Source organism: Barbus barbus, assembly GCF_936440315.1.
Source record: "Barbus barbus genome assembly, chromosome: 44".
In the NCBI taxonomy this organism is placed as follows: Eukaryota; Metazoa; Chordata; class Actinopteri; order Cypriniformes; family Cyprinidae; genus Barbus; species Barbus barbus.
In genome coordinates this window covers 15,992,578-16,005,533 of record NC_136722.1, presented here as the reverse complement: position 1 = coordinate 16,005,533, position 12,956 = coordinate 15,992,578, and the positions used below count along the sequence as shown (strand labels likewise).

Below are 12,956 nucleotides of genomic sequence, written 5' to 3'. Positions count from 1 at the left end.
TATTACACCATGGAGTTGTTCATAATTCAACATGGGAACATATTCTTCTGAGTTCCACAGGAGGACCCCTGATATAATTGTTTATTTGTATGTTTTAAAAGAGGCCGAAGGCAACCGCAATGTGTTATCTCTGTCAATAGAGCCGCGTTTATTAGTGGATGCGTTATTGGCTGCAGTGAATAGAGAGTTGGAGACGAGGAATAACATGTTTGTACATACAAGATCAGAAAGTTCCTTGGGGGATTTTTATTTTCTCACAAAGTAAAAACTCTTGAGATCGACTGGTGCTTGATGAATAAACTAGACATTAGCATAAAGGTAGAGAAGCTGAGGATTGAACTAGTTCAGCCTTGTCTTAGTTATTATTTAGTTGGTGACTGAAAGTTGCTCAATACATTTTTGTCTGTGTATATGACTGAAACACTGGCCAATATTTATTTATACATTCATTCATTCATTTGAATAATGCTTTTGTCTTGCGCGCATAGCTATATAATTTTTCAGGTTCATTAATTTATTGCTAATATTGAATATTATAAAAATTTATCATAATTATACCCTCGTGTTATTTAAAAACCCGAAAGGAGCAGTAAAGTTTAAGTTTTTATAGAATATCATGGGCACTCTTTTCTATATAATGGAAATGAATGAGGACTCACTAGATTCAATCTCCAAAATGATTAAAAAAATAAATAAATCTGCATAAAAATGGCCTATAGGACTAGATTCCAAATTTTAGAAGCCAACCAATAGCTTTGCGTGCATTTTGATGTCAGTGAAGCCATACATTATTCGCTCTTGTGAGTCATGTGACCAGAAATCATTGACATTAAAGGCGCAACATTTGCTTTAAAAGCTACAGCTGATATTTTTAGCAAATAATGTTTTAAATCTCAGTCCGTTCCTTGCACAATGTTTTTGTATGGCTTGAGAAGACTTGAAATATATTGCATATATAGTCTACTGGACCGCATTTATTGTGCTTTTTTGTCATTTTGGTGCATGACAGGTCTAGTCCCCATTCACTTTCATTATATGGAAAAGAGCAGCAGGATATTCTTTTAAAATTCTCCTTTTATATTCCACAGAAAATTATATGAATTCAATACGATATGAGCGTAAATGAGGGTGAGAATTTTAAGTTGCTTTTAGTTGGTTTTGCTTGAGTTTGATCACGTTTTGTTGTCCCCAGATGCAAATTACACTTATAATTCATGCAAGTGACATTAAAATTCTTAATGAGAGTTAGTTTGAATCCACCGAACGCTGCAGCACTTTGGCTCTGGATTCTGTAGGAAAGCATACAACAACAGTCGATGCATCGGTCACTCTGAGACACTGCGGCACATAAACATGTGGAGACTGTGTGAGAATCATAAAAGTCTGCCGCCCTGTAAAATCTGACCCAATATGAGCAATATGCGTCACTGTAATTGTGTTTATTGGGAGAGGGCCCAGACACTGTGGTAATTACATATTGTTACAGTCTGCATCCCTATATATTTGATTTATGTATTTTGGCTCCAGCTGACAGATAAATAAGAAAAAATGTTATATTAAGCGGTAATAAATATGAATCATTTCGCAATCTGCCAGGAAATAATAATATTGTAATCTTTGAGGTGGAAGGCTTAAACAATGTATGTATTTGTGTGAGTGTACAGCATGGTCTGTACTTTGGAGAGACTGATATATCACAGCCAGCTGAGACACACATTTAAGTCCTGTACTGTGTCTGCTCTTTAATAGTGGGCGTTTTGTACAAACCAATGGGTCACTTCGTCTGTTTCGGTCAGGAAATATGTGAAAAACATAAACAATGGAAGTAATTTATTAGGATAATTATAGACACCAATTTTACTGTTTGCGACTGATGTATAGGGGATAGTGGGCTACAATGTGCTACTATTAACTAAAAGGAATTGATGGCACAAAAATGAATAGAAGATATTCTGTCTACGCAATGAATGTCAATGGGGTCCTATGTTGTTTTGTATTAGACTGACAAAAATAATGAAAAACATTCTGCAAAATGACTTCTTTGTATTACATTGAAAGTCATACAGGTTTGGAACATATTTGTTCTCCTATCCTTCTATGTCTCCTATGCACAGAAATGAGAAAGCTGTAGCATTAGTTAGCTATAACATGAAAACTTAAAATATAACTCAAACATGAGTCACACAATCCCATTCTAAAATCTTATTTCCCTGCACATTATTACCATTTGCATAAATCAGCCTGGATGTTTAATATTCAATATACATTTGCATTTATTCATTTAGTAGACGCTTTTTATTCAAAGCGACTTGAATAGAACAAGTGATTCATCATAAAGAGGCAATAAACACGAGAAGTGCTAGTAATACAAAGTTTTAGACATAGTTTAGAATACGGAGGAATTAAGGGATAGTGAAAGCATAGAGGAAGAACTTTTATTTTGCAGTGGTATTTGAAACGGTATTTCACTGTATTTAAAGAGCAAAAATATCCATTTTACCGTAGTTTCTTACCATAATATGTTTATAGTAGCATATGAATATGTGAAGCTAATACGAATATGTGAATAATTCTTCGACAAAAGTGAGAGAGCTATGACATTAGTTTGCTATAATGTGCACATTTAAAAGCTGACTCAAATATGATTAATGGATATTGAACTGCTGGGGATTGTGAGAATGTTTCAAATAAACTTTATTTGTGTGTGTATACTTGTTTATGCTACATTGTGGGGATCAAATTTTTGACATTGTGGGGACTGGCCTGCGGTCCGCACGAGGGAAAAAAATGATAAAAAATAGTAAATGATTTTTATCTGAAAGTGTAACAATGCAAACAGGTTTCCTGAAAGGGGTAGGTTTAGGGTTAGTGTTGGGTTAGGGGATAGAAAATATCTGGTCTAATTATAATATTCGGTCAGTATAAAAGTAATAGAAGTCTAAGGAAAGTCCCCAAAATTAACGTGTGTGTATGTATGTATATATATATATATATATATATATATATATATATATACATATATTAATTAACAAGTTGTGGGATGTTTAATATTCCCAATTTTTATGTAGTAAAGCCATTTTTGTTTTTGTATAAAATTTAGCAATTTTATAATTGCATGTAACATTACTTTCTACAGTTAAAGTAGAAAAACATTACTTTTAGTTGCTTACACATCTTACCTGAAGAATGTGGCCCACTTTACCCTAAAGCTACTATTTGGATAAAAAATGCTTAATTTAATAATTCACTGCCAGAAATTTGTAGCATATAAGTCTATGTGGATCTTATTCATTAATTTTCAGAGTGCTATACTGTTAAAGCCTGGCAAAGTTTTGCCACCCTACTTCCAACCAATACTGTACCTCTTGGCTTCACACCCATATGCTTAGAGACAAGCAGTCAGTCCTGCCTGTCAGAGACTGTAGCGTGGCAGAGTCAAGCTGTCTCCTCCTGAGTTTCTCTGTCCTCCTTTTGTTTAGCACTCTGTTCTCTATATAGCTGTTGAGCATCAGCAAGACTCCAGCCTGACCTTTGCCGGTAATCCTTATAAAACATAAATGCATGATATCTCCGCTTCTCTCTCTCACTCACTCTGTCTCTACATAAGACCACCCCACGGCCCTCATTACAAGCATCCCACTGCCAGCCGATGTCACTGTCTAATTACAATCACCCTTGATCTGCTAGATCATGACGTGAGACCTGCAGCTCACCGGTGTGCAGTGCCGAGGGTCTTTTCCCCGCAGGCGGTGTGCTGAGACGGGCCGTCAGGACTGATGAGGACGCCGCTTGCGGCTCTCCCTCCACGCTGCACCGCGAGCCGACAGGCGGAGGATCATTAGTGAACCAGCTGTTAACAAGCAGCGACAGGACAGCCAATATCACTTCCTGTGTGAGTGACACGCCGTGGGTGGCGACGTGAGGCCAGGTGGGCACAAGTTAATCTGATTTAAAACTCCAAATCACCTGCTTTGCCAAGTTTTGACTCACTAAATGTAATTTTTTAATGTTTTTTTTTTGTCCTATGCACCTATTTATATTTTTTCAGATTCACTGATTTATTTTTCATATTTATAAAAACTTTGCATCATTTACTCAACCTCATGATTCCAAATCCTTTTTTTTTAAAAGAATATTCTGGATGCCAGTATTATTTTAGTATATTTGAGATAATATTATAGTTTTTTAGTTTTTATTAAAATTTGGATCCATTTTTATTTTTGTATTTTCATGTATTTTTTATTTTAGCTTTAGTGATTTTAGTTCTTCAAAATTTTACTAGATTTTGAAGTCACATAATAGCTTTACATATACATTTCAATGTCAGTGATGCAAAAATCATTGGCTCCCATGAGTCATGTGATCAGAAGCCTTTGACATCATTGGTGCCACATTTGTTTTATGTAATGTATTAAATCTCAGTCTGTTCCTCATACAATATTTTGTATGGCTTGACAAGACTTTAAATATATTGCATGAGTCTCCTGGACCAGTTTTATCATGCTTTTTTTGTGTGTGTCATTTTAGTGCTCACCAACGCCAGGTCCCTTTTCACTGTCATCATATGGAAAAGAACAGCAGGATATTTTTCAAAATTTCTCCTTTTATGCTCCACAGAAAATCATATGGATTTGGTACGACATGAGGGAGTCGTATGATGAGAGAATTTTAATTTTCGATTGAACTATTCATTTAAGCAAGGTAAATGCAGGTGGTATTTAGGTTTTCACATATTAAGCAACAGTGTATTCGTGCGTGAGTGTAAATGTGAGTGTGTGTGTGAAAAGAAAGAGAGAGATTAGAAATGATGGTATGACACTCTCCCGTCAGGACAAAATACATCACTGTCAGAGGTAGCAGACTAAGAGTAGCAGAGCTCCCAGACCACAGATTCAATTTCACTCCCTTGAGACGTTCAGCCCTGCCCACACAAACAGACACCTTCCATCTGAATAATAGCTCTGCATAGATTTGAATTTTCACTCTACACTCTAGAGCAAGGCCACAGTCCAAGTCTAACTTTAGGAGTTTTGTTCTTACACACCAGTATATAAAATGAAATCAGCTCATTTGTTACATAGAGTTTCTGCGAGTTCAGCTGCAATTCCTATTCATTGTAAATGCATAAAAAGAGGTCTTCACAATTAATTTTTTTGAGGATAACTTGTGGGTTTTCAATCATTGTAGACCAACATTGGATAGTTTTTCTTCATGTTCTGTCATAATAAGATATTATAATTCAGGCAGGCCCATGATTAGGTCTACAAATGCACCTTCGCTCTTTGGTTTCCAATCAAACGCCAGCTACAGGGTCCACCAGATGCCACCTCTATGGAGTGTGATTGAGTGGACAGACATGCTTGACAGATTTGAAATTACAACTGGAGTGTGTGATCAAAGTTTTAAGGCTGTGGTCCCGTCTGGCTTTAAACCACCTTGCCTCTATTGCTCATGCACAGGGGTCACAATTACATAACTGATCTCTCAAAAAAGCCACATGGATTCATTCGTTGTGAAAATTGGCTGAGAACTGTGAACCCCAGTGTGGTGTAAGCTGATTAATGATTAATGTGCGGCTCTGCCACTTAAAAGGCAGAAAAGGTCAGTGGCTCTGCCAAAGGGTTCGGGGGTCTCAAAAAAATACTTACAGAGAAATGACACGGAAACGTTGGTCTTTCCACAGGTTTTCCCCACTTGCAATTAATTTCTTCCTGTCATGATGTATGAATAAATCCATTTTAATCAGGAAAAGAAATTACATTGCCAAATATTGCCATATATTGGAGAGAAAGCAAAAACTATGCACTTTTAAAAATATTATACAGCTATAGGCACCTAAATGTATACTATGTAATTAAACATAATTGACATTTAAAAAGGAACGGATATAATACTCCAAAATGGATGATGTGATTGTGCACTGGCTTCAATCACTCATTAGGTGGAGCTGCACTTGAAATAAAATAGATTTGTGAGTGAACAGCGCCATCCAGTGGGATATCACTGTCACTGTCTTCATCACTGTCTTAGTACAGAGCATATACACTCACCTAAACGATTATTAGGAATACTGTGTTTGACCCCCTTTCGCCTTCAGAACTGCCTTAATTCTACGTGGCATTGATTCAACAAGGTGCTGAAAGCATTCTTTAGAAATGTTGGCCCATATTGATAGGATAGCATCTTGCAGTTAATGGAGATTTGTGGGATGCACATCCAGGGCACGAAGCTCCCGTTCCACCACATCCCAAAGATGCTCTATTGGGTTGAGATCTGGTGACTGTGGGGGCCATTTTAGTACAGTGAACTCATTGTCATGTTCAAGAAACCAATTTGAAATGATTCGAGCTTTGTGACATGGTGCATTATCCTGCTGGAAGTAGCCATCAGAGGATGGGTACATGGTCATAAAGGGATGGACATGGTCAGAAACAATGCTCAGGTAGGCCGTGGCATTTAAACGATGCACAATTGGCACCAAGGGGCCTAAAGTGTGCCAAGAAAACATCCCCCACACCATTACACCACCACCACCAGCCTGCACAGTGGTAACAAGGCATGATGAATCCATGTTCTCATTCTGTTTACACCAAATTCTGACTCTACCATCTGAATGTCTCAACAGAAATCGAGACTCATCAGACCAGGCAACATTTTTCCAGTCTTCAACCGTCCAATTTTGGTGAGCTTGTGCAAATTGTAGCCTCTTTTTCCTATTTGTAGTGGAGATGAGTGGTACCCGGTGGGGTCTTCTGCTGTTGTAGCCCATCCGCCTCAAGGTTGTGCGTGTTGTGGCTTCACAAATGCTTTGCTGCATACCTCGGTTGTAACGAGTGGTTATTTCAGTCAAAGTTGCTCTTCTATCAGCTTGAATCAGTCGGCCCATTCTCCTCTGACCTCTAGCATCAACAAGGCATTTTCGCCCACAGGACTGCCGCATACTGGATGTTTTTCCCTTTTCACACCATTCTTTGTAAACCCTAGAAATGGTTGTGCGTGAAAATCCCAGTAACTGAGCAGATTGTGAAATACTCAGACCGGCCCGTCTGGCACCAACAACCATGCCACGCTCAAAATGGCTTAAATCACCTTTCTTTCCCATTCTGACATTCAGTTTGGAGTTCAGGAGATTGTCTTGACCAGGACCACACCCCTAAATGCATTGAAGCAACTGCCATGTGATTGGTTGATTAGATGATTGCATTAATGAGAAATTGAACAGGTGTTCCTAATAATCCTTTAGGTGAGTGTATGGTTAAAATAAAATAAAATATATATAATTAATAAAATATATGTATAAATATAAACAATTAAAATAATATAATAAATGCTTACACATAAATGAATAAATAACAATAAATTATGCTATATATATATAATTGTTAAATTGACACATTAATAAATAATGATATAATAATATATATCAATTAATAAATATTATATATACAGATAGATAGATAAAAATATACATATTTATAATAAAGAAACATGACATTTTTCCAAAGATTGCTTGAATTTATTCAAATATTTACGTACCCACAGATGAAAAGATCATCAAATATATTTATGCAAAATTGAGGACGTAGAGCTAATGACTGGAAGACAAAATATGGGCAGAGGTTTGATAAGGCAAACTCTATTGAACACATTTTCAAAAAGGTTATTAGGCAGTGTCAGTCAGACTTCAAATCACGGTAAATTTCATAATACAAGAAGAATTTTTTTCATCATAAAACACTCAAGGAATTAGCATCACCACACGCTGCGAATGTTCGGAATACAAATGATTAGTCCTTTGCGGGATGTGAACAGTTACACACAGGCATTCTGTCAGGAGCAGTGCCATGCAAGACCATCATAGACAGTTTAATCTGAACTCAGTGAGTCTTCAACAAAAGTGCAGTACTTATATTATGTGAATATCAACGTGATATCAAAGACAGCACAATTTAATATCAAAATCTGATATTACTATTACATCACTACATCTATAAAATGACTGAACATTGAGTGCGCATTAGCTGCGCTACTCTGGCAGTTAATCAAGAGTTCAGTGAGTGGCGTTCCAAATAAGATCCATGTGATCTCCAAAGAGCGTCTTCACAATGTCATTACTTCTGACCCAAATTCCTACCAGTCACTCTAATTACCAAACAACTAAAGTGAATTTCTAAGTATAAATCAAACCTACATCAGCTAAAGTAGCGTTCGCTGTAGAAAAACAGCAGTGCCGTGATTCTTAAGGCCCAGCCTTTCACAGTAGCTTCCTCAAAGCAAAGTCTCCTCCATCCAGATCCTTAAGGGAGAGGGATGCTCCGCTACTTTAAGTGTCAACCCCTCCATGCTCAGTTTTAAAATCAGCCACTAGAGGGGGTATTTCCTGATTCTGTCACTGAAGACTGTTATGTACCTTCTCCTTTGCCTTCTTCTTGCTTGGGTTCGGAGTCTGCCAAGTGCTGGCTTTTCTCTTCATCATTCCCTGCCTCTGAGAGCAAAACATAGAGAGTTTTGTTATTGAAAACAAAAACAGAAACATGAGACAGATGTTTTAATGAAAACTAGTGGATACTCGACGGCCTACGGCACGGCAGGCTGTTTAGCAGTCGCTGCGATGCTTTTTCACAGGGATGCCCTCAGCTAACAGGCCTATATTTGATAGAGCACATCCGTGTTTGTCTTGAGCTACAAACTGGTGCAGGAAGCCACTAACATGCCCTCTAAACTCTCTAGTTTGCCTAAAGCAGGCTTGTCTGGTGCATTATTCATGGCCAGCCTGCCTCAGTGCCATATTACATTACTGCAGTGTTTTGATGACACTCCATGTTCTTTCTGAAGAAGTAACACTCAGTTTACTCACCTGCTTTGCTGATATTGAGCTCAGACAGCGTTTGGGAGAGTCCGCTAGCATCCAGGCCGCTGGAGGTTCCCAGGATGTCGTGTACAGCATTGCGTCTGCCAGTCCTTCCAGAGGCGATGAAGTCTTCATATGTCACCTCGACATCAGTCATATCTAACGCGTTTCAACATAGCAGTGCCTATGACAGAGAGATGTTCTTATTTAGACCTGTTGTGATGTGCAGTTGCCTTGCAAGTCATTAAACATAAAAAAAACATCATGTGACTTTAAGAATATAGTCACAATTAATACATACTAAAAGGAATCCAGGCACAAAGAACATGAACATCACTGCTGCATTAAAATATTTATTGGCTTATTGCTATACATCAGGCCACTGGTTCTCACAATATGTATAAATATATCTATATATATATATATATATATATATATATATATATATATATTAATAGCAGTTCCATTTTTCACTTGGTCTGATGCAATGGTCTATTTTTTTCATATAGACACACTTATTAGTGTAATGATAATATATACTAATTAAAATATTTTACATATTTTAAAAATATTTATAATTATATATATATATTTTTTTATAATATATATATATATATATATATATATATATATACATACATTTATAATTGTACATATTTTATTTGGTTTCATTAAATGTTTTTCTTAAAAACATTCTTTACAAAAATATGCAACAAGCTAGAATTTATACAGCTATACTGTAAAACACTCTTCAAAAGTATGGGGTCATTAAGTTTTTTTTTAAGAAATTTATATTTTTATTCAGCAAGAAGATATTAAGTTGATCAAAAATGAGAGTAAAAACATTTATAATGTTACAAAAGATTTATATTTCAAAAGAATGCTGTTATTTTGAACTTTCTATTCATCAAAGAATTCTGGAAAAAAAAAAAATTATTCCCACAACAAACATTTACCTGTTTTCAACATAGTTAATAAAATGTTTTTGTGGGTTCCTGTGACTTTGAAGACTGGAGTAATGGCTGCTGAAAATTCAGCTTTAACATCACAGGAATAAATTATATTTTAAAATATATTCAAAAAGAAAACAACAACTTTAAATTGTAATAATATTTCACAATATTACTGTTTTACTGTAGTTTTGATCAAACAAATGCAGCCTTGGTAAGCATAAAAGACGTTTTTCAAAAACATTTCAAAATCTTACTGATCCCAACTTCTAAAAAGTATAGTGTAACTCCTTGGATTCATACATTTAGAAAATTTTCAAACTGATTCTATTACTGATCAACACTTGAACAATAACTGGTCTAACTATTAGGAATCCCAATCAAGTAACAATGTAAAGATTATATAAACAGCCATAATCTGGTCTAGATAAGAAGATAAGCTTGAATAAGGGACTGTTTATTCTGTGTCACATTTGTGATGTCATGCATTTCTAAATTGTCCTTCTGAATTCCTTTCTTACCAGAGACTCTTTTTGTATGTTGCATGAAAAATATGTCCCGTAAAACATAATATAATAATCTGATCCCTGAATAGATCATCAAAACAGATGTACTCATATCTGCAAGATTATCAAGAATTTTGTTGAACTAAATATCACTCATGGGATGTGAGGACGGTCTTCCCTGAGCTCAGAGTTATATTTAGCCCATGTTATCATCTCAGCACAGTCATTCTCAGCTGTTGCCTTCAAAATGGTGCCACTGTGTGGTGAAACACCCATAAGGAGGTCATCATTAAAGGGCTGTTCACAGCATTATACTCACATTCACCATTTATCCAACAAAAATTCAATTGATTTCATTTTGGTTACTAAATGTAAGTGATAAAATACAAAAAAATGTGTACAATATGTTTAATTCGATTTTATTTTTGTAGTAATATGTATATCTACTTCAAGTGAAAGTCAAAATTATGCAGACACACAGAAAATTCTGAAACTTTTATTCACCACTGTACTTAATATGTAAGCACTAAATTAATTGTCTTTTTCGATTTATACATGGGAAAGAGACATAATCTAAAGCCCACTTGGCAAAGTAATTCAAGTCCAAGTCCAAAAAATCTATATGGACTTGAGTGAGCAGCTCCTCAAGACAACAGTGACAACCATGCAGAAGAGTTGTCACACACGCTTACCCTGTGTCTATGTCTAGGTAGACCTCTGTGGAATCCACCAACGCACCCTCAGAGACAGCTTGTGCAACAGTTTGGACAAAACAGCCCTAACAAACTGAGAATTCAACAATAGAGGATCAGCAGGTTCACATTTTACACAACAAAGAACAAAACAGGACTGCTGTAGAAAGAGTGCAGTGATGGGTGTGCCTCTTTTTTTGCATAATGTGTACACCACTGATGTCTGGGATGGAACAGGTTGCAACTTAGAAAATAAAAGTTTATAAGAATTAAATTGAGAAGCAAGGTGCAGCCCTCATCCATTTTCTCACTCAATTTGGGTGCCATAGTAAAAAAAAAAAAAATTATTAAAAATATAATTTATTCAAAATGAACACTGAATATGATTGTACCCAATATGTGACCTTGGCCCACAAAACCAGCCATAAGTAGCACGGGTATATTTGTAGCAATAGCCAACAATACATTGAATGAGTCAAAATTATCAATTTTTCTTTTATGCCAAAAATCATTAGGATATTAAGTAAAGACAATGTGCAATGAGGATATTTTGTATATTTGCTACCATAAATATATCAAAACTTAATTTTTGATTAGTAATATGAATTGCTAAGAACTTCATTTGGACAACTTTAAAGGTGATTTTCTCAGTATTCTGATTTTTTTTGCACCCTCAGATTCCAGATTTTCAAATAGTTGTATCTCAGCCAAATATTGTCCTATAATAACAAACCATACATAAATGGAAAGCTTATTTATTCAGCTTTCAGATTATCTATAAAGTATCAGTTTAAAAGAATTGACCCTTATGGCTGGTTTTGTGGTCCAGGGTCACATAGGCTATTATTAATGTTTTCATAAATATGCAATGGTAAAAGTTTACTCGTTTTAATCTATATGAAGTATTGAGGCATGACCTGAGAACAGGTGGTTTCAGGAGAAGCGAGTGATAATACAATGCCATCATTGCAATACTAATAAACAGAAGTCAAATGAAATAGTCATTAAATATTATAGTTATATATTTTTTTATTAATTTCAGTGTCTTTATTTATTTATTATTATTATTTTCTTTTTTTTATAATTTTAAAACTAATGGTCAAAACTAAATAGTCATCACATTCTAGTTTTGTTTTTTTGGCTGTCCAATTTTGACATATTATGATGGAGAATGTTCTGGAATCATGAAAGCTCTAATGTTAGTTACAATGTGCATCAGATTTGCTTCATTCATAATTAAACCCTTCATTGCCTCAAACTCAGAATATAAATCACCTTATTATCTGAAACAATAGATATTGTTGTGATATTCTAGCTCTTCCTCTTTGCCTTTGTTTAAATGAACACACAATGCTGACAGATTTATGAACATTTAGAGCGTAAAATGCATTCTTTTATACGTAGAAATTTAAATATTAAAAAATAACATCCTTTTGTGCCAAGACACTCGTCGTTGAATGCAACGGGTTATATAAATCTGACAGGCTATTCACAGATGCTAATGAAACAGGCGCGCTTATCATAGGGTTTATCTATGGGCCGAGCGAATTCGCAAAACCTACCTGTTTTAGGCTGGACGTTTTCCTAATGGTCAAGGTTGTGCATTTTTGTCGCTCTGGTTAATATTCAGTAGGATGCGACGGTGCTGTCAGTGGTGCTGCTGCTGCTGGTTCAGTCCATGAGTCTGCAAGACAAGTGAGGGATGACGTATGCGCGTTACTAAATTCTGATGATATGCGAGGATTATCCAAAACCACTCTATCTGCTTATGCTCAGTAGTACTGAGGCGTTTGATTCATCTCAGCGAGTCGAATCTTCTGAACCAGTTCACTGAGTCGTTCAGCGACTCTTTGTTTTGGGTTTCGACTTCCGCCGGTAGGTGGCGACAGTGGGTCGTTTTTGTTATGATGACCATCAGTCACTCATATGATTCTTTATAAAGACAGTTCGGTCATTG

The 12,956-nt window shown here is 35.9% G+C and overlaps 1 protein-coding gene across 1 annotated transcript; it reads right to left on the bottom strand.

The window, feature by feature from the left end:
- Positions 1–7,499: 7,499 nt before the first annotated feature.
- LOC306863512 (cAMP-dependent protein kinase inhibitor alpha-like) lies at positions 7,500–12,889 on the bottom strand. Its single transcript, XM_079406889.1, has 4 exons — positions 12,562–12,889; positions 11,000–11,093; positions 8,858–9,035; positions 7,500–8,485 (listed from the first exon to the last, which is right to left on the bottom strand). The coding sequence occupies exons 3-4, from the start codon at positions 9,006–9,008 to the stop codon at positions 8,403–8,405; spliced, it is 234 nt and encodes a 77-aa protein (XP_079263015.1). The 5' UTR covers positions 9,009–9,035; positions 11,000–11,093; positions 12,562–12,889; the 3' UTR covers positions 7,500–8,402.
- Between the last annotated feature and the right edge of the window lie 67 nt (positions 12,890–12,956).